This window comes from Chrysochloris asiatica, unplaced genomic scaffold (genome assembly GCF_000296735.1).
Source record: "Chrysochloris asiatica unplaced genomic scaffold, ChrAsi1.0 scaffold00002, whole genome shotgun sequence".
Classification (NCBI taxonomy): Eukaryota; Metazoa; Chordata; class Mammalia; order Afrosoricida; family Chrysochloridae; genus Chrysochloris; species Chrysochloris asiatica.
This window is the reverse complement of record NW_006408520.1, coordinates 57,972,898-57,991,744: the sequence shown is the minus strand read 5'-3', so window position 1 is coordinate 57,991,744 and position 18,847 is coordinate 57,972,898. Positions and strand designations below refer to the sequence as shown.

The window sequence follows — 18,847 nt, the reverse complement described above, 5'->3', positions numbered from 1 at the left end:
GACTGGACAGTACCTAACAGCAACAATAACAACATAGAAGTCAAGCTTTGAAGAAAAGATGGTGAATAAATTAACTTCAAATATACCAAATAGATTGTCGCTGCTACCAATGAAGGAAGGAAAACTCTAAAGTAGGTTTTTTGCTTTATTTTTTATTTATTTAGTATATTTGATGGTTTCTGTTTCTCAAAGTCTAAATAAGCTTAATTCTGAAACCACATTGTATTTGGAGGAAACTAAAGTAAAATTCAAAATTAATCAAGGAACACAGACAATAAACAGAATGGATTCACTGCTGGCAAAGGATCTACTCTCCTCTCTGCTATACTGACCTTTACAAATTATAAAACAAAAGTATACTTTGCTTTCAGTTTCTGGATAAGCCTGCTACCAAATTACTTTGCAAGTAGGGGAAGAACTGTAAAAGGAAAAAAAAAAAAAAAAGGCACAAAAAAGATGCAATCTTTAGTAATCTAATTTGTGGTCAAGACTTAGTTCTCAGCAAGTCCTATAGTCCTGGGCCAAAAGTGGAGGTATTCTACAGGACTACCTGCTTCCAGTTGGCAGATAATTCTTTCCACAGCAATGTCAGTCCTGCACCTCATCAGGAAGGGTCTGAATGTTTGCAGCAATGTGCACACACCCACACTAGACATTTTGACTTTTTTTTGTTGAAAATCTTATTTGCTGAGCCTAATCAGTACTTTGGAAAAGCCTGACTCCACACTGTTGCCCAAGATTGTTTCTGGCTATTTGAAAGTGTGCAGCTATCATTAAGAGTCAAAGTCTTTCCATGAAAATTTGAAGCAATCCTTAAAGATAACCTTGAAATTTCAGAAACTAATCATAGTTGTAATTTGTTGCTCAGGGTTTACAAAATTAGTGCATTCTAACATGAAATTTGGTGGGAACCCCATCTTTAATTCTCACTATTCTGTGGACTTGACCAAGCAATTTGCCTTTTATGAACCTCAGTCTCCTTATCTGGAAAATGATTATGTTGCTGTGGAAAATTTAAAATTTACAAAAAAATAAGGTTCTTACAAAATGTCATCTGCCTATATTGTTATTGTTCATGATTTTTTAAAAAAAAAACATTCCCTTTATTTCTACGAGTTTTGTTTCTAACATTCTTTTATATTAAACTGTTGTTGTTATGTGCCGTGGAGTCGGTTCTGAAGCTGTAAATCTTTATGGGAGCAGAAAGGCTCATCTGTGGAACAGCTGGTAGTTTCGAACTGCTGACCTTACTGTTTGCAGCCCAATTCGTAACCACTACGCTACCAGAGCTCCTATTCAGTAAGGGTGGGGAAACTGTGTGGATGGAGAAGCTAGAAGATGAGGTGGTGGGCAGGGTCAGTGCCTAGAAGGGTTGGGGGCCTTAGCTGCTGCTTTGCTGCTCCTGCAGCTGGATGAGGTTAGGGATGGGGCTGGTGATGCCGCCTATCAAGGTCCAGTACTCATCAAACGCTCATCATGCTTGGCATCTGTTGTTGTTGTTTTGTGCCCTGGAGTTGGTTCCGACTCATAGTGACCCTATACTAGTTCATTATAAATCTGATATATTCAAAGTAAGGAGTACTGATGGCATAGTGGTTAAGCATGCAACTGATAGATGAAAGGTCAGCAGTTCAAACCCACCAGTGTCTCTGCAAGAGAAAGATGTGGCAGTCTGCTTCCATAAAGATTACAGCCTTGGAAACTCTGGGGGGCAACTGTACACTATCTTGTAGACTGGACAATGCATGTCTGTTCCAAGTGAGCGAATAAATCAAGAAAAGGAAGACATAAGATCTAGGAAACAGGATACCCAATAAAAGAAAAAGACAATAGAATCCTAGGAATGAATAGCAAAGAGAAACTCAGTAACATGTTGGACTCTAAATGAGGGAAAGGTTATCTGATAGTTTGGGCGTACTAGAGAATATGGGGAAATGTAGGCTGCCACAAAGTGTTAGCAAATTTAAAATTTAATAAATTCTTAATTCTAGAAACAAAAACAATGTGTCTGTCTTACTTATTAAATGCTGTTACAACAGAAGTACCAAAAATGGGTGGCTTTAACAAACAGAAATTTATTTTCTTACAGTTTAGAAGGCTAGAACTCTGAATTTAGCACATCTAAGGGCTCTGTCTTTCAGTAGGCTCTGGAGGAAGGTCTTGCCTCTTCAACTCCTGCTTCCTGTTTTCCTGGGAGATCTCCATGAGTTTTGGTGTGTGTGTCTTTCCCCATATCTCCTAGTCTAATCTGCTCTTGTTATCTCTTGTAAGAGACTAACTCCAGACACAGCCTACACTAATCCTGTCTCATTGACACAACAAAGATAATCTATTCCCAAATGAGTTTGAGACTAAGATTTACAGCACATATTTTGTGGGAGACACAATTTAATCCATCAATCTATAATACTAACCAAGAAAGGAAATATAATCATAATACATGACTGAATCAACAGTGACAGGTATTAGCATAGCCATAAAAATGCAATCACTGAATATTGATTAAATAAAAATATATATAATGAGACAATAGGTGAGGAGATAAGTAAATCTAACAAAGTAGGAAATCAATGTTTCAAGCCCAAGAAGCAAGAAATAGTAGTATAGGCATATTAGAAATATACTAAAGGAAATGTCAAAAAGAAACAAACAAAAACCTGAAATCAGTAGCTGGAGTGTAGAACAGAGTGTTAGGGAAGGACCAGAATGAGGACCATGGCTTTCAGGATAAGCCATTTAGTAATGTTTACTTTTTAAAAAGGCATATACTTTTGATAAATAAAACACACAAAAAATAAATAGACATCTGAGAAACAATGGGTATCACACAAGTGTATGAAAATCTATATGACATATCTTTTTGATAATATTTCATGAGACAAAACAAAAAACAATTATCATAGCCAAAGTATAGAATTTCTAGTTGCCATACAGAGTAGAAAGAGTTAGAAACACAAATTAAAGGTATGGTCATTGCAATCAAAGATCTTGCAATCTTTTGAGAAAAGAGGGAGAGAGAGTGAGAATTTAAGATTCTTTTTAAAGAATCTTTTTTAAAAAGAATAGAATAGAATTTTTATGGGTTTTAATAGAGGTTTTCTATGAGCTATTTTCCAAGTCTCAAAAGAAAACAAAATTATAATTGTTTAGTTGTCAGATGACCTGTGTCAAGAAAAGAGAATCATGAATTTGTTTTGTTTTATTTTCCAGTTAAAAGAAATGACATGGATACACCGGTCCCTTATTTTACAATGACACAACTAAACCTTAAAAAAGTAATGCTTCTCCTAAGCTCATACATCTTATCTAGGACCAGAACGACTCTTCTAATACCACTTTTGTGTAGTGTTGAGTGCACAAATGTGCACAAATACTTCACAAAAGTGCGCAAATACTTCATCAAGAAGGCTATACTAAGCTTGTTTGAGATGAAAACAGTATCTAATGTTCCATTGGTGAAATGATGATAATAAAATAATATTTACCATTAATATCATGCTTTCAAGGAGCCCCAATAGAGTACTGGGTGACAAGTTGGGCTGCTAACATCAAGGTCAACAGCTGCTCTAAGGGAGAAAGAATCCACCAGCTGCTCTAAGGGAAAAAGAAGTAGCTTTCTGTTCCTGTAAAAATTTACAGCTTAAGAAATCCTATACAGTGATGCTGTGAGTCAGAACCAAATCCACAGCGCACAATCACCATCATCATACTTTTGAACTGCTTTTCATCTTCATTTTTGCATTTAATCAAAATGATCCTGTGCTGATAATAAAATTCACATTCATAGATATTTATGGACCCGTGAAGGGCAAAATAATAAGATAATTGGATGGAGTTGTTTTGGCACTTCTTTCAATGTTGGCATTTCCCCCATTCACTATGAACCTCAAAACCTTAGAGAGCATTTTTGTGAAACGACTTTGTTCTATAAATTCTTTAAAATAGTTTAAAGTAAATTTGTGCTTGTTCTTGTTGTTGAGTTGCAGAAGCTCAAAGCAGCTTTACAGGATAGAGCATATCTGCCCCATAGGTTTCCCTAGGCTGTAATCTTTTGGGGACCAGATTGCCAGGTTTTATATTGTGTGTAGCAGCTAGTGGGTCTGAACCACCAACCTTTAGAATAGCAGTCAATTGCTTAATCATTGTGCCACTATGGCTCCTTACACTTCCTTGTTATTGTTGTTTTTGTTGTAAAGTGTCATCGAGTGGGTTCTGGTTCATAGCCACCTTGTCTAGGGTTTTCAATGAGCAGCTGGTAAGTTTGAACCACCGACCTTGTGGTTCAAACTGGCTTTACGGTTCAGTGCTTTATCCTACAACACCACACCTAATAGCTAGGTGCCATCAAGTTTGTTCGAACCCTAGTCACAAAAGAACGAAACACTGCCTAGTTCTGCGTCATCTTCACAATTGTTGTATTTGAACCCATTGTTGTAGACACTATGTCAAGCCATCTCCTTGAATATTTTCTTTTTAACTGACCCTAAAGGTGTTCTAGTAGCGTAGTGGTTACAAATCGGGCTGTGAACCGCAAGGTCAGCAGTTCGAAACTACCAGCTGCTCCGCGGGTGAAAGATGAGGCTTTCTGCTCCCGTAAGGAAACCCTGTTCAAGGTCGCTATGGGTCGGAACGGACTCGACGGCACTTAACAACAACAACATACTTTACCAAGCAGGAAGTCCTTCTTCAGGAACTTGTCCTTCCTGATAACATGTCCAAAATACATGAGACAAAACTGACATTCTCATTTGTTGTACTTCTTGGAAATTTTCTGAGTGTGTAGTAACAAAAACAAAACAGCCAAGGTGGGCAAAAATCTGTAATAAGGACAAGAACCATGCATATCTAAGTAGGGCTGCATAACAGCTAAGGCAGTGGTTCCTATTCAGAGCTTGGCAAAATATCTACATTATTCCACTAAAAACTTTTAAGTGGAAATTAATTTTATCACTGCAATTTGTAAAATAAGTATGCTAAGCAAAAGATGCTAAGCAAAAAATGTAAACGGTCAAGGAAAGTTGAGAATAAATAACAAATTGTGATTGTTTTTACTCTTAGAATGTCCTGCCGTGGATCATTTAAAGAGAAAACTCCAAACACTGACTCATGAAAATTAATTGGCGATTTCACGTATCTGCATCCAAAATGTAGGATGCTGTGCTACCAAAGAGCTGCTTCAACTTGATAGATACTTCAATGCTCTAAGATTTCCATATTCCTCAATAAGGCAAGAGAAATGCAAAGATGAAGGTCATTGATTATTCTTTCTCTAGAAAAATGCAAATTATAAGTGCCAATACTGCATTCTACTACCAGCTTTATGTGTTGGCTTAAAGCAGCATTAACTTCACATTTTGTCTGTAAGTGTTTTCCTTGCTTTCTCATCTTGCAGTTCATTCAGTAAGGTCATTCCTGCTCTTTGCATTCTAAATAGCAGTGCAAATACATAGTGCATGCGCATGTATAAATATATATGTATCCAAACATGCAGATATATGTTAGCTACATGACGTTACAGTCTAATTATGTAGATAATTTGCATGTTGTTGTTGTTGTTAAGTGCCATCTAGTTGGTTCCAACTCACAGTGATCCTATATAGGGTTTCCAAGGCTGTGAATCTTTGTGGGAGCAGAAAGCCTCATCTGTCTCTTGAGGAGCGTCTGATGGACTGGACCCACCAACCTTGTGGTTCACAATCCAGTGATTATGCTACAGAGCCACCACTCTCCCCAATTTACATGTAGGAAATAGCATTTTATCAATTAGAATGATTTTTATTGTTGTTGACTTTTGAGTTGCTACACTTTAAATCTCTCTTGCTGAGCTAACATAGTCAGCTAAAGTAAATTTTTGTTGTGTTAGGGCAAATGCATCATTGACTACATTGCCTTTTTTTGTTTTTATTGTTGTTCTTTCATTTTCCATCCTGTTTTTGAGTGGTGATGGTGGTGGTTATGTGCCATGGAGTTGGTCCCAACTCACAGTGACCCTGTATAGGGTTTCCAGGGCTGTAATTCTTTATGGGTGCAGAAAGACTCATCATTCTACTGTGGAACCACTGGTAGTTTTGAACTGCTGACCTTCAAATTAACAGCTCAACTCATAATCACTATGCTATCAGAGCTTCTGTTTTTGAGTAGGTAAACTATATTACTCCTTCTGTTTTGAATTATGTTGTTTCTTTTCCCCGTGTGATGGCATGTTTTAAAAAATGCAGTTTCTTGTAATAATTCTACCCCTGATTATGCTGATTCACTACTATGGGTGAGTAGTGAGATGTCAAGGAATTTTGGCATTCAAAGGGAAATAATTTATACTGACTTAACTCCAGTTTTAGGCTTTAGATTTCTAACCAATCATGGAAACTCATGAGGTTCCTCAGATTATAAAGACTCTCTCACCGCAAGAATTCTTAACCTATGTCCATAACATTCAAAGTCTTTAGATACACATCAGGAAATCTGTACAATCTCTAACACTGTATAAAATTCTTAGTGTATTTTTAAGGGGAGAGATACTTAGTTTCATTAGATTCTTAGAGGGGTCTTTCTGACCCCCAAATGATGTCAGAACCAGTCTTCTATAGGTTATTTCTAAATGAGTTGAACTTTTAAAAGCCTTAACTTTCATAATTACTTTTTCCAATATTATTTTCAAAAAAAAAAAAAATAAGATTCAACCAACCCTGTATGCTGTTTTCAAAGCCTTCTTTCAAACTTTGCATCAGAGTACTAGGCTAAACACTGATTCTCTATAGATATTTCTTACTGTTGTTGTTGTTAAGTACCATTGAGCCGGTTCTGACTCATAGCAACCCTCTATAGGGTTTCCAAAGAGCAGCTGTTGGGTCTGAACCATTGGCTTTGTGGTTCCCAGTCCAGTGTTGATCCTACTAGGCCTCATTAATTTACAGTATTCTTGTTCTAAGTTTATTTGTGAGGTTCTAAGTTTTTAAAGGCAACTTCAACTTCCCATTTTGTGCATACAAGATGCTTGAGTCAATTAGAGTGGTCATAACTTGAACTCTGTTATCAAAACTATAATAGGCTGTTGTGAGCTCAGTAAGACACAAGCTAATAAAGAGAGATTGGCCCAATACTTGACTGATCTTTGATAAAAGTCATCTTCAGAATAAATAAGTATGCTGCAGCTCTCTTTCACAGACCGAATACACAAAGAGTCCATTAAAGAAAGAATTTGATAAATTACATGTCTCCCACAAAGGCTCCTATCTGGAAATATGAACTTATTTAATTAAGGAAAATTATAACAGATTTCTTAAAGGTTTGGGAATTTAAAAGACCCACTCTCTTTAGATATCCCCTTGAGAGACATATAACCCTAGGGCCCCGCATCAAAAACAAAATAGGGATTGAAGGTATCAATAGAAAGGTGATACTTTCTAAGAAACTGTACCTCCTCTTCTGTGAATAGGTTTCTGTGATTATGGAAGTGGATCAGAGCTAGTGGCAATCCAGGCATTGTTGTAGTGGTAGCACCACATTTTTGTGCAGTCAGACACAAACTTGAATTCTTGTGCCAATTGCCCTGGAAAATGCCAAAATGGTGCCTGTCAGAACCAAGGTCTCACAGAAGGTGTTGTTCTGAAATTCTGCACCACATAGCACATTTTTGGTGACCATGATTCCTGGCTTCAAACAGCAATTATCAATAGTAGGTAATTATGTCTAGAGAGAGACATTTTTGGTTGTTACATTTAGGCAGTGCTATTGGCTGTTGTCCTGGTGTGGCACTGTAGAATAAACATTGGACTGCTAACCACAAGATTGGTGGTTAAGCCCCACCAGATGCTCCTCAGAAACTCTATATAGGGTCACCTTGAGTCAGAATTGACTCAATGGCACTTAACAGCAACAACAAACAACTGGCTGGAGTGACACTGCATTGGACTGCTAACTCTAAGGTTGGCGATTCAGACCCGCTCCTTGGAAATCCTATACAGGGTTGTTATGAATTCTCAGAGGGGTCTTGACAACAACAACAAAATTGACACTAGCCAGGAATGCTGCTATCTTACAATGTACCCACTTCCTTTGTCCTGCCCAATGTATCAATAGGACCTGCACTAAGGAGATGTCCCTTTGGTCAACCCAGGACACTTTAGAGATATCTCCATCCAGGCCATACTGCTCACAGAGCTACTAGAAATTAGTCAATTTAAAAGTTAACTTGGAAATTGTTATGCTTTGGGCAGAGGGAAATGAAAAAAAATTTTTTAAAAAACTGTCTTCCCTTCCTCCAAAATGCAGATTAAATGTTACCTATTATAGAGTCCTAGTGTGGCGCTGTGGGTTAATGCGCTAGACTCCAAAGCCATTTGAATTGCAAGGTCAGCGGTTCAAGCTCACCAGCTGCTCCTCAGAAACCCTATACAGTGTCGCTATGGGTCAGAATCGACTCGACAGCACTTAACAACAACAACATTATAGGAAACTATTTTCCATCTGGCTTAGTTACCTGGTGCAGCTATAACAGAAATATCCTAAGTAGATGGCTTTAAGAGAAAGTTATCTTCTCATGGTTCAGGACATCAGAAGTTCAAATTCAGATATAAGGGAAGGCTTTCTCTGTGCCCTAGAAGAAGGTCCTTGTTTCTTTGTGTTTCAGCTCCTAGGTGACCTTCATGTGGCTTGGCATCTTTCTTACCCAACTTTGCTAGCGTCTCTGTCCTTTTTTCTCTTATAAGAAATGGATTCAAGACATAACCTACACTAATCCTACTTTATTAACAACAGAAAGCTCATTCCCAAATTATAAACATAGCATAAAGGTTAGGACTTTGGAGACACACAAACTCTGCAAGCCCAGTTTGAACCACAAGGTCAGTGGTTCAAGCTCACTAACGACTCCTTGGAAACCCTATACAGGGTTGCTATGAGTGGACTCTGACTCAACAGCACTTAACAATGACAACAGCACTATTGTAGCTTCACACTCCTCCCCATATAATTATTAGAATAATCACATGATACTTTCATAATGCCATATGATTATTCTAATTTAGTTCTTATCAAACAATTATTTATTCTCCCACTAAATTACAAAGTCCTTGAAAGTTAAGGGGGTGTCATTTATCTTTGCATCTTAGTTGTTTACAGAGTGTATGACACAGAATATGTACACAATAAATAATTGTCGAAGAAAAGAAGCCTGGAGGGCTGACGTTGATGCTAAGTGCTCACCCTCCAGACTTGATTTATTCTAGACTGTTATAGGCAAGGACATAAACTCAGGAGTATCTGACTCCATGTTTTCTAGACATTAAACTGTGGATTGTTCATCAATGGCCTGTAGGTTCACTAGCATTGTGGTGGGAACTTCTGGACTACCAGATCACCATAATGACATTTATCTGAAATGCTATAGAAAAAAAAAAAAAAAAGCATAAGATCTGATCCAGGATTCCTCCCTAGGGGCAGAGATAGAGTAAAAAACTGACTTCCTCCTAGATTATTTTTCTTAGGAAGAAGGAAGACTAACTTGATATACTACTTTTAATGAGCTTGGCTTTGAAGGCTACATACATTCTATATAATTTCCCTTTCACTTAAGAAGCAAGAGGTACAGTGATCAGAATAAATACCTGGCACAGAGTAGTGGGCAGTCCATCATTTGTCTTTATCAAGAATTGTTGTTGTTAAGTGCCATCGAGTCACTTCTGACTCATAGCAGCCCTGTGTAAGGTTTCTGAGGAGCAGTTAGTGGGTTTGAATTTCCTACCTGTGGTTGAAAGTACAGTGCTGATCCTACAGCGCCACATCAGGAATCACACCAATATCCAAGTACACGTTTACTAAAAAGTCTGGCTGTGAATGAAACAAGGACAATTCTAGTGAAAATTACACTAGAATCTATTAGAATGAGTTTAGCATACAGTATAGAAGAACAATTTAGGGTAATTTATAAATGTGTTTTTGTGTTAAAAACAAAAATCTATGATTATAACATTAAAAAGTATCATGTTGAAAATACAATAGAACATGTCTCAGATTTACAACAAATCAAAGATAATGTGTATTAGTGTGATTATGGAATATAAACACAATAATTTAATTGCTCCAGATAGCATGATGTTGTTGCATTACATAGTGCTGCTATTTGACAAAGTATGTCAAATAAGATTTCAGTGAAACACTTAATACAATTAGAAGTAAATTCCTGCCATAAATTGTTATCAGGAAAAAAAGACAAGGACTTTTCAGAACATTCAACTTTATTTACCATTGACAAATACAACATAAATAACATACATTTATTAAATACACAGACTAGCTATGATTTTTATGCCATAAATTGAATGCACTTTTCATTCTTTTAAATTCTGTCTCCACAATATTGAAAACCAGCCTTTAAATGCACTGGAAGATACATTTAAATATATTAAAGATGCTGTTCCAAAAATAGTTTATATAGTGGTGACAAAAGTATGCTTTGCCATTTAAACAAATGTATAGGAATGGGAGCCAGAGGACACTTTCTATACTGAATTTTTACATTATTTATCACAATGCCAATCATTTCAGTTCTTATTTAGACAAATCATACAAATAGTAGCACAGACATTCATTTCTTATAAACAGACCATGATAATCAGTGCTTATTTTTCATTTGTTTTCTTAAAGAGCTGTTCAACCTTGTGCTATTTGTACGAAACATTTGGTAAAAAGAAAAGAGAAACAGTGAAATATTTCTTATTCTTCATGTGTATAGAGAGAAAGAAAGAAAGAGGAACAAACAATCAACTGCTGTATTATTAGTAGAAAGGTTGGTAGTTTGAACCAACCCAGAGATGCTTCAGAAGACAGAATGTCAGCTTCCAAAAGATCACAGTCTTGAAAACACCATGGAGCAGTTCTACTCTGCATCATGTGGTTGCCATGAACTGGAATCTATTGTTGGGTGTGGAAGCGAGGGTAGCAGACCACTCCTCACTTTAACCTAATTGATGTTCAAGTGTACACAGACAAATGTGGTCCCATCCTTTTTGTTTCTGTAGCATGGCCTAAAAACATGAATTTTTAAAGATTGAAAATGTAGTTTTTCTCCACATCTTTCTCTATGTTCTCTGTCCCACTCCGCCTCCATGCCTATCACACGTGCATACTCTTTCAAAAGTAGAAAGAAAATTGAAGTGTACCAGCAAATCATATATATTTTTTTCATGCTTAATATTGTAGCATTGATCTCCACAGAAACTGAAAATTATATAAAGAAACTATTTTCAAACTACTGTTAAAGTTTGACAATTAACTAGCTTTGGCTAAATGCTAGCTAGTTCACTCTATTTAAAGGACCTAAATATTCTAAATCCAAACCAATCAACAATCGATCAGAGAAACTACACATTTGAAAATAACTTTAGAGGTGGGATTATCACCAAGATGCTCAAAAAGCATAAAATGATTGATGTGTTATTAATGATGATTTGTGTTATTCCTATCCTTACTCCTGTAATAAGATTACTTCATCAAAAATGAATTTATTAAAAATAAAAAATAAAAAACAGATGCAGGTCTATTTTACATATTTTATGGTACTAACAATTATAAATGTTGTTTGCCTCCCTTCTCTTAAAAACAATCCCAGCTTCACCAATAAGAAATATTTCTGATACTTTCTCCCTTTGAGAAAGTGGATAACCAGGTTGGGGCAAGGGAATTTGACTGGAATAGTGAAATATGTAACCCAGTAGACATTTAAGTTGTTTATTATATGCAGAGGGTTGGGGCAAAATTTCTAAAAACAAGACAACTTTCACTTAAATACAGAAAACTTATTTATTCTTAAAACAGAAAATTAATGCTATATAATTGAGAATGATATAATGTATCTGATTAAATTACACTTCTAGACATTATCTTAATGTGCTCTTCTTAAAATATGAAAATTAATAAATAAATTTATATAAATTATTTTCCTTTATATAGAAAAATCCTTCATTTTAGAAATTATAGAGCAGAGAACAAGTCAAGTAGGAAAGGAAATATTGAGTAGCATGTTTAGAGATATCTTCTCATGTGACCTAAGTTCATGTTTCAGGTCTAGTAGCTTTTCACTTCTTTTTGAAAACATGTTTTAGTTCTAGACTTTCCAACTCTGTCATAGATGTGTCTGTCTTCCCTTTTTTTATTTTGGAATGAAATCAACCTGGCCTACTTTTGTTTCATTTTTTTCAGTTCTACTCAAGATCAACTTAATTAAAAATGACATTCAGGGATGACATCTGAAAGATTTTATTTGAAAACTATCAAAATGAATTCATCCCCAAATTAATGCCATTTGGTGAAGATAATTCAAGTAAAAATTAACTTTCACATGAAATGATTGCCTGAATAAATGATACCAATATAATTATATTTTAATTCAAATATTTGTCCTAATTTTGTTTCATACTTTATACAAAATCTTTACCTCTAAACTTCCTTAGAATGTTGTACAGATGTTAGTGTCTTAACAAATGGATATGTGAGTTTGAGATTGTAAATTGACTCTCTCACAACCTATGTTGTGAAACATCACAGAAACCTCTTACAAGCATTTTATTATAACTCAAGAAGAAAGTCCTATGGACTTAATCACAGCAGCATATATTCTTCATTTAAAAATGATATAATCTCACTCATTGTACAATTCTGTACATTTGCTTAGACCTCAATTTTTGTAGATTTTGAAATATATATTTAATCAAAACAAGCAATAAAAAGGTAGATAGGTCAATTTGGAATGGTTGATAGCATAAAATTTTTATATAGAAAAAAACACAGACATTTTTGTTAGTCTGATTAAGCCATTAGTGTATTATTCATATAAATGCTCTACAATATTTCTATGTCATTTATCTCCCAGTATGCTATTTATTTCCAGGGACGTTTCGAAATAAAAGAATAATAAGTAGGCTATATATGTGCCTACAATTTTCAAATAAAAAAATTTCTTGCTGATTTAATCTCAATATAAATGAGCATCAAATGCATCCTGGTAAGATTGAAAGCTGATCACTAATTTAGGATTAAAAATGAAACAACAAAAATTATATATAAATCATTGAATAAATAAAAGGACATATTGGACTTGAAAATCTGATATGAAAATACTGCTAGTGCTTAATCACCTCATTGCAATACTGGTTTTTTGGAGTTTTTCATTTGTCTGTTATTCAAACCAGTGTAGTCACAAAGTCTCTGAGGGTTCACTTTACGTAAACCTTCAGAATTTTTTCTGTAACATAGTAAAATATCTTTCCTATCATAAGGAATGGTAAGTAGAGACATAGGCACACCTTTATACTTCATAGTTATTTAAATATGGCATGGTAAACCCTTTGCTTAGATTATCTTGGTAAGCAGCGCTGGGAAAATCTGATAAATCTTGAGATAGCATATTTTGTTTCTTTAGCTTAAACTACACACTTGTTGTTGTTTTTAGGTGCCATTGGGTCAGTATCAACTCATAGCAACCCTATGCACAACAGAACCAAACATTGCCCAGTCCTGCACCAAATACACATTGTTGTTGTTGTTAAGTGCCGTGGAGTCGATTCCGACCCGTAGCGACCCTGTATAGGGTTTCCAAGGAGCAGCTGGTGAGCTTGAACCGCCTACTTTTCAGTTCAAATGGCTTTGCAGTCTGACACATTAGCCCACAGCGCCACACCAGGACTCATTAGGGGATTTCAAAATGTTCATGGAAAAAACAACCATACTTGTTTTATTTGAAAATGTAATTGTTCTTCTTGGATAGCATGTGATCATTCTTTTTGTGACACAACACAGCCATAAAAATTCATTGTTTGGAAAATGAAGATGGCTTTGTAAATTCATTACTAACTTATTTTAAATATGTATCTTTTTACATGTATCTACATTACACTTATTTCTTTCACTATACCTCCTAGGCCTCTAATTCTTTTTTATAATCAAGATGACAAATTATAGGTATTAGCATAATTGAGACATGTGCTTTTTCCCCTGTGCAGATAGCTACATGGATAAACAAAGTATGTGAGAGTGAACTTAAAGGTCAATAAACATAAATTTGGAATAGACATGCCTTTCTGCAAGGACTGTAGGTGTCTACTTTCGGACATGGTAGGAGTGGATTCATGGCGCTCATAGGGCCTTTTGCACAACACCTGTAAAGTCTAGTATCAACTGTTATCCAAAGGCTTAAATCATTTGAGATTTTTATTTATTATCATGCTTTTCCTGGACTAACAAAAGGCTATCTAGATTGCAAAACTCACAATGAAATTTGCATAGTTTCTTCCTTTTCCGCCTCCTTTTCAAGTTTATTCAAAAACTGCCATGAATTCACTCCTACTTACCATGTATCTCTTGGATAGGAATTTCTTTTGTAGTTAAGGAAAACCTCAGGCTTTTTTGTCTTTCTGTATTTGTGTGGTTTGATGAAAACTGATACTCTTTTGTTAGTAATCTCCATTACTATGTTGAAATATCAGTCTCCTGTGTGGTGCTGTGGGTTAATGCACCAGACTGCAAAGCCGTTTGAACTGCAAGGTCGACAGTTCAAGCTCACCAGCTACTCCTCAGAAACCCTATACAGGGTTGCTAAGGGTCAGAATTGACTTGACATCACTTAATAACAACAAAGTAATAATGCAAATAAAGCACTCTTTTTTTCCAGCAATATGACTATACATTTGAAGATAAATTGTAATTAAAGAAGCATACATCATTCCCTTTTCAGCTTTATAGACTAAAACGGGATGAAGCACTCCAATTGCATGGCATGTGTATCATCAAGACGTCCTAGGTCTTAGCAGACTTTTTTTTGCTCATTCATACAGTGAACAAAATTGACTGAATACTTTCTATATTCCATTTGCTGTAGTACTTGCTAGAAGAAATAACCAGTCATATGCACTATACCCAAATCCTCACCATTCCAAACTTAATGTGTACATTCATCTGATTATAACCTAGGATTAGAGGACCACCAAAAGGTAAAGCGAGGTATTTCATTTAAATGCTTTTTTTTTTTCTGGAATGGGCATAATTTACATACCAAATTCTATTATCTAATAAATAGTGATAATGTGAAATTCTTAGGTAGTTTTTTCGCATACCACATAAACTGTTGGATAATCTAGTTTTGTGGGCTACAGAAATTTTATAATGGGTCTAATTGATCTACATTGGTATATACATTAATATAACAGATATATTGTAGCTGCTAAAATTAGTATTTCCCTAAATACCCACTAAACACAGGGGGGGAAAAATCAGTTGTTATAATGAAGTATAAATAAATTGCAACTTAAAAAACAAAAACCAGGAAAGCAATAAAATAAATTATAATTTTAAATAAAATAAAATTTCAGTCGATTTTATAAAATGAATGTACCAAAGGATATGAAGAGCATTTTATTTAGGTCTAACTTAAACAAGGAGTCCTGATATGGCACTGTGGGCTAATGCGTCAGACTGCAAAGTCATTTGAACTGCAAGGTTGATGGTTCAAGCTCACCAGCTTCTCCTTGGAAACCCTATACAGGGTCGCTATGGGTCAGAATCGACTCGATGGCAGTTAACAACAACAAAGTTATTGGAGTCCTGGTGTTGTGTTTTAGAATAAGCACTGGACTGTTAACCACAAGGTCAGTGGTTCAAACCCACCAGCTGTTCCTCATAAACCCTAAACAGGGTCCTATGAGTCAGAACCAACTCAGTGACACTTAACAATTTGTTATGGAGACTTCTTTTTGCAGTTTTTGTTTTTAAGTAAATTTCTCAAAACTTAATGTAGTGATGTACTAGTGTTACAAAGATGTCATGCTTAGTTATCAAGGTTTGTAAAATAAGACTATAGAAAAACATATTAATAATAAATATTTAGATAGCGTAGTGGTTACGAATTGGGCTGCGAACCGCAAAGTCAACAATTCCAAACTACCAGCTGTTCTGCAGGAGAAAGATGAGACTTTCTGCTCCCGTAAAGATTTACAGCCCCGGAAACCCTGTTCAGGGTCATATGGGTCAGAACCGACTCAATGGCACTGAACAACAACAACAACCACAACTTTGAGAAGAGAACAGAGGAAGGACTGTGAATGGGTCAAAATTATTACTTTTTATCCTATAAATAGGCTGAGGAACCCTGGTAGTGTATAGTAGGTTACGAGTTGTGCTGTTAACTGCAAGGCTAGGAGTTCAAATCTACCAGCTCTTTTGAGGGAGAAAGATGACGCTTTCTGCTCCCTTAAAATTGTACAGCCTCGGGAACCCTATACAGAGTCACTATGAGTCAGAACTGAACCCATGGCACGTAACCACCACCATCATCATAAATAGGCTGAAGGAGTCCTGGTGATGCAGTGGGCACAATGGCTTAGCACTTGGCTCCTAACCTAAATGTCAGGGAAAGATATAGCAGTTTCTGTGAAGATTACAATCTTGGAAACCCTCTGAGGCATTTCTACTCTACTCTTTCCAATAGGCTCGCTAGGAGTCTGAATTGATTTGATGGTCAAGGGTTTAGATTGGGTTTTGGATAAACAAGTTTAATCTCCCAAAATACTTTTGGTATTAGAATTAGAGTTATACTCTTTAAATATCCAACAGACTAGGAGATCATTTTGGTGGAAAAGTCATAGTACATAATTAGCCCAAGTGCCCTTTCAGCGTAAAGAGTATTCAGGAAAAATCACTTCACTGACTCCCATAGATCAGCTTCATGACTCTGCTCCAAGCTTGCAGGAATACAAAACATATTCAAAAGTAGAAGTATTTACAATGTGGATAGACACAAATCCAACCATATTTGAAACAAAGTAAAATTTGTTCTTATTCACATAGCAAATAAACCTAATTTCCAACCCAGCCAAAACTTAAATTTTCTAAGCTTATGAGCTAATTTGTTGCTATTAAGCAATATTTAAGTAAGATCAGTACCAATGAATATTGTGAATACATTTGTTTTCCTATTTTAACCTTTTAAAATGTAAGGAAAAAAGTAACACAAACAGTAAATGAGTGAGTGAAATAGAAAACAGAAGACCAATGTCTTTGAACAAAAACAAACCACTATCCCTTTGTCTTTGAAAATATGTGTGGTTAAATTCCCCATACACTCAGTATACTGGAATATTAATTATCTTCACTTCACTCCCAAAGAGACCAAGGCTATTTATTAAAACACACACACACACACACAAAATTTTCATCACATAAATAATCACATATTCAACTATAAATGGCAGTGACCCAGAAACACTACTATTGTTAATATACTTTCTTTTGTGTTTAAATCTTTTTGGCACATATGGGATTATCTGAGATCATTTAGCCTTATATCAAAAATTCCACTTTGATGCATAAACAGTGGTATGCCAAATATTCCTAAATTCACAGTTAGGTTAATGGTTATTTGTTGCCTCAAACTGTGAACATTCAAGTTGATTAAGTATTCTCTTTCATGCTCCTGTATGTATTATTTCATTGGCTAATGAGATAGGTTGCCCTTTCTGTCCATCATTAGAGCAGCTGGAGACAGCATTTGCTACCTGGCAAAACTTTCGAAGAAGGATCTTTCTTAGCAGCAGATAAACCCAGGGATCCAAGATCTGGTTCAGTGAAGCCAGGCGAACGGCTATTAAGAAGAAGTTGCATTCTTTCTGCTTTTCCACCTGATTCTTGCAGAGCTCAACTGATGTCTGATTGAAGATCATTTTCAACATCATTATCTGAGAAAGAGGGACAAATCATTGTTTCAAAAATTGATAAGGTCATATGCATCTCATTTATACAATATTTTGCACATAATTGGCTTTCAATAAATTGGTTGTTACAGTGAAATGAGCAATTCAAGCAAAATTTATACTCTTAGTTCTCCTAAAACCATCGACTTGATTATGACTCATAGAGACCCTATAAGACAGAGTAGAACTACCCAAGAGATTTCTAAGATGGGAATCTTTACAAAAGCAGCCTGACTCATCTTTCTCACAAGGAGCAGCTGGTGGATTCAAAACACAGATCATTCTGTTTGAAGCCAAGAGCTTAACCATTGCACCATCAGGGGCCCTATTCATAGAACATAGCCCTGTATTAATACACGACATTCCTACAAATTTTCCCACATTTTTGGTTATTTGGTATAATGTAGCTAAAAAGCCTGTGTTCTCAGGCTCTGGCTCTGTGGAATTTAAGAAACTTGAAAATAACACATCCCAAAATTAGCTAAAGCCATCTGTCTTGTTTCAGAAAAACATCAATGGGTTGACAGACCCAAATGAGAGCCAATCCTTCAAAATAAAAATGCAATTTGCTATATTATCTTCATATTAAAAATATTTTTAATTCTCTTGGTTGTGTACCAGTGAAAGTAAGTCAGCAAGGAGAAAAAAAATAATGTTAGGATTTCTGATATTGCCAAATCTGCTTATGTAATCCCCATTTTACTTAAAAATATAGATATATGCTTAATAAATATGAACACAAGTAAAGTGGGCAAACTGACAAGCAAGACAGCAAAAATTACATGAAAATGCTTATTAGGCCATACTAGTATGTAGACCATAGCTTCTAGCCATCTCCCTTTTGTTTTAATGAACAGAGTTGGATCAGGTTATTCTTCAAAATGATTACTGACAATGGGGACAGGGATTTCAAGGTTTGACTAATAACAATAGTTCACCTCCTGGAATTTGATCCATGGTTCTTGGCTAAATCACTATTTAATGACTGGACAAACTGAGGTTCCAGAAACAAAACCAGGGTAATGGGTAGGAAAAAAATAGATAACCCTATGTCCTGACTCTGTAATTACTTTCATAGAAATTTTTTTCAAAGAATTAATTATATATAT

The 18,847-nt window shown here is 35.6% G+C and overlaps 1 protein-coding gene across 1 annotated transcript in view; it reads right to left on the bottom strand.

Annotated features, from left to right (window-relative positions):
* Positions 1 to 10,955: 10,955 nt before the first annotated feature.
* PTGER3 (prostaglandin E receptor 3 (subtype EP3)) overlaps positions 10,956 to 18,847 on the bottom strand; it is a 62,642-nt gene continuing 54,750 nt past the window's right edge. Inside the window, 3 exon segments of the mRNA XM_006831091.1 lie at positions 10,956 to 11,010; positions 11,012 to 11,109; positions 17,460 to 17,723. Of these exon segments, the coding sequence (XP_006831154.1) occupies positions 10,956 to 11,010; positions 11,012 to 11,109; positions 17,460 to 17,723 (417 nt within the window).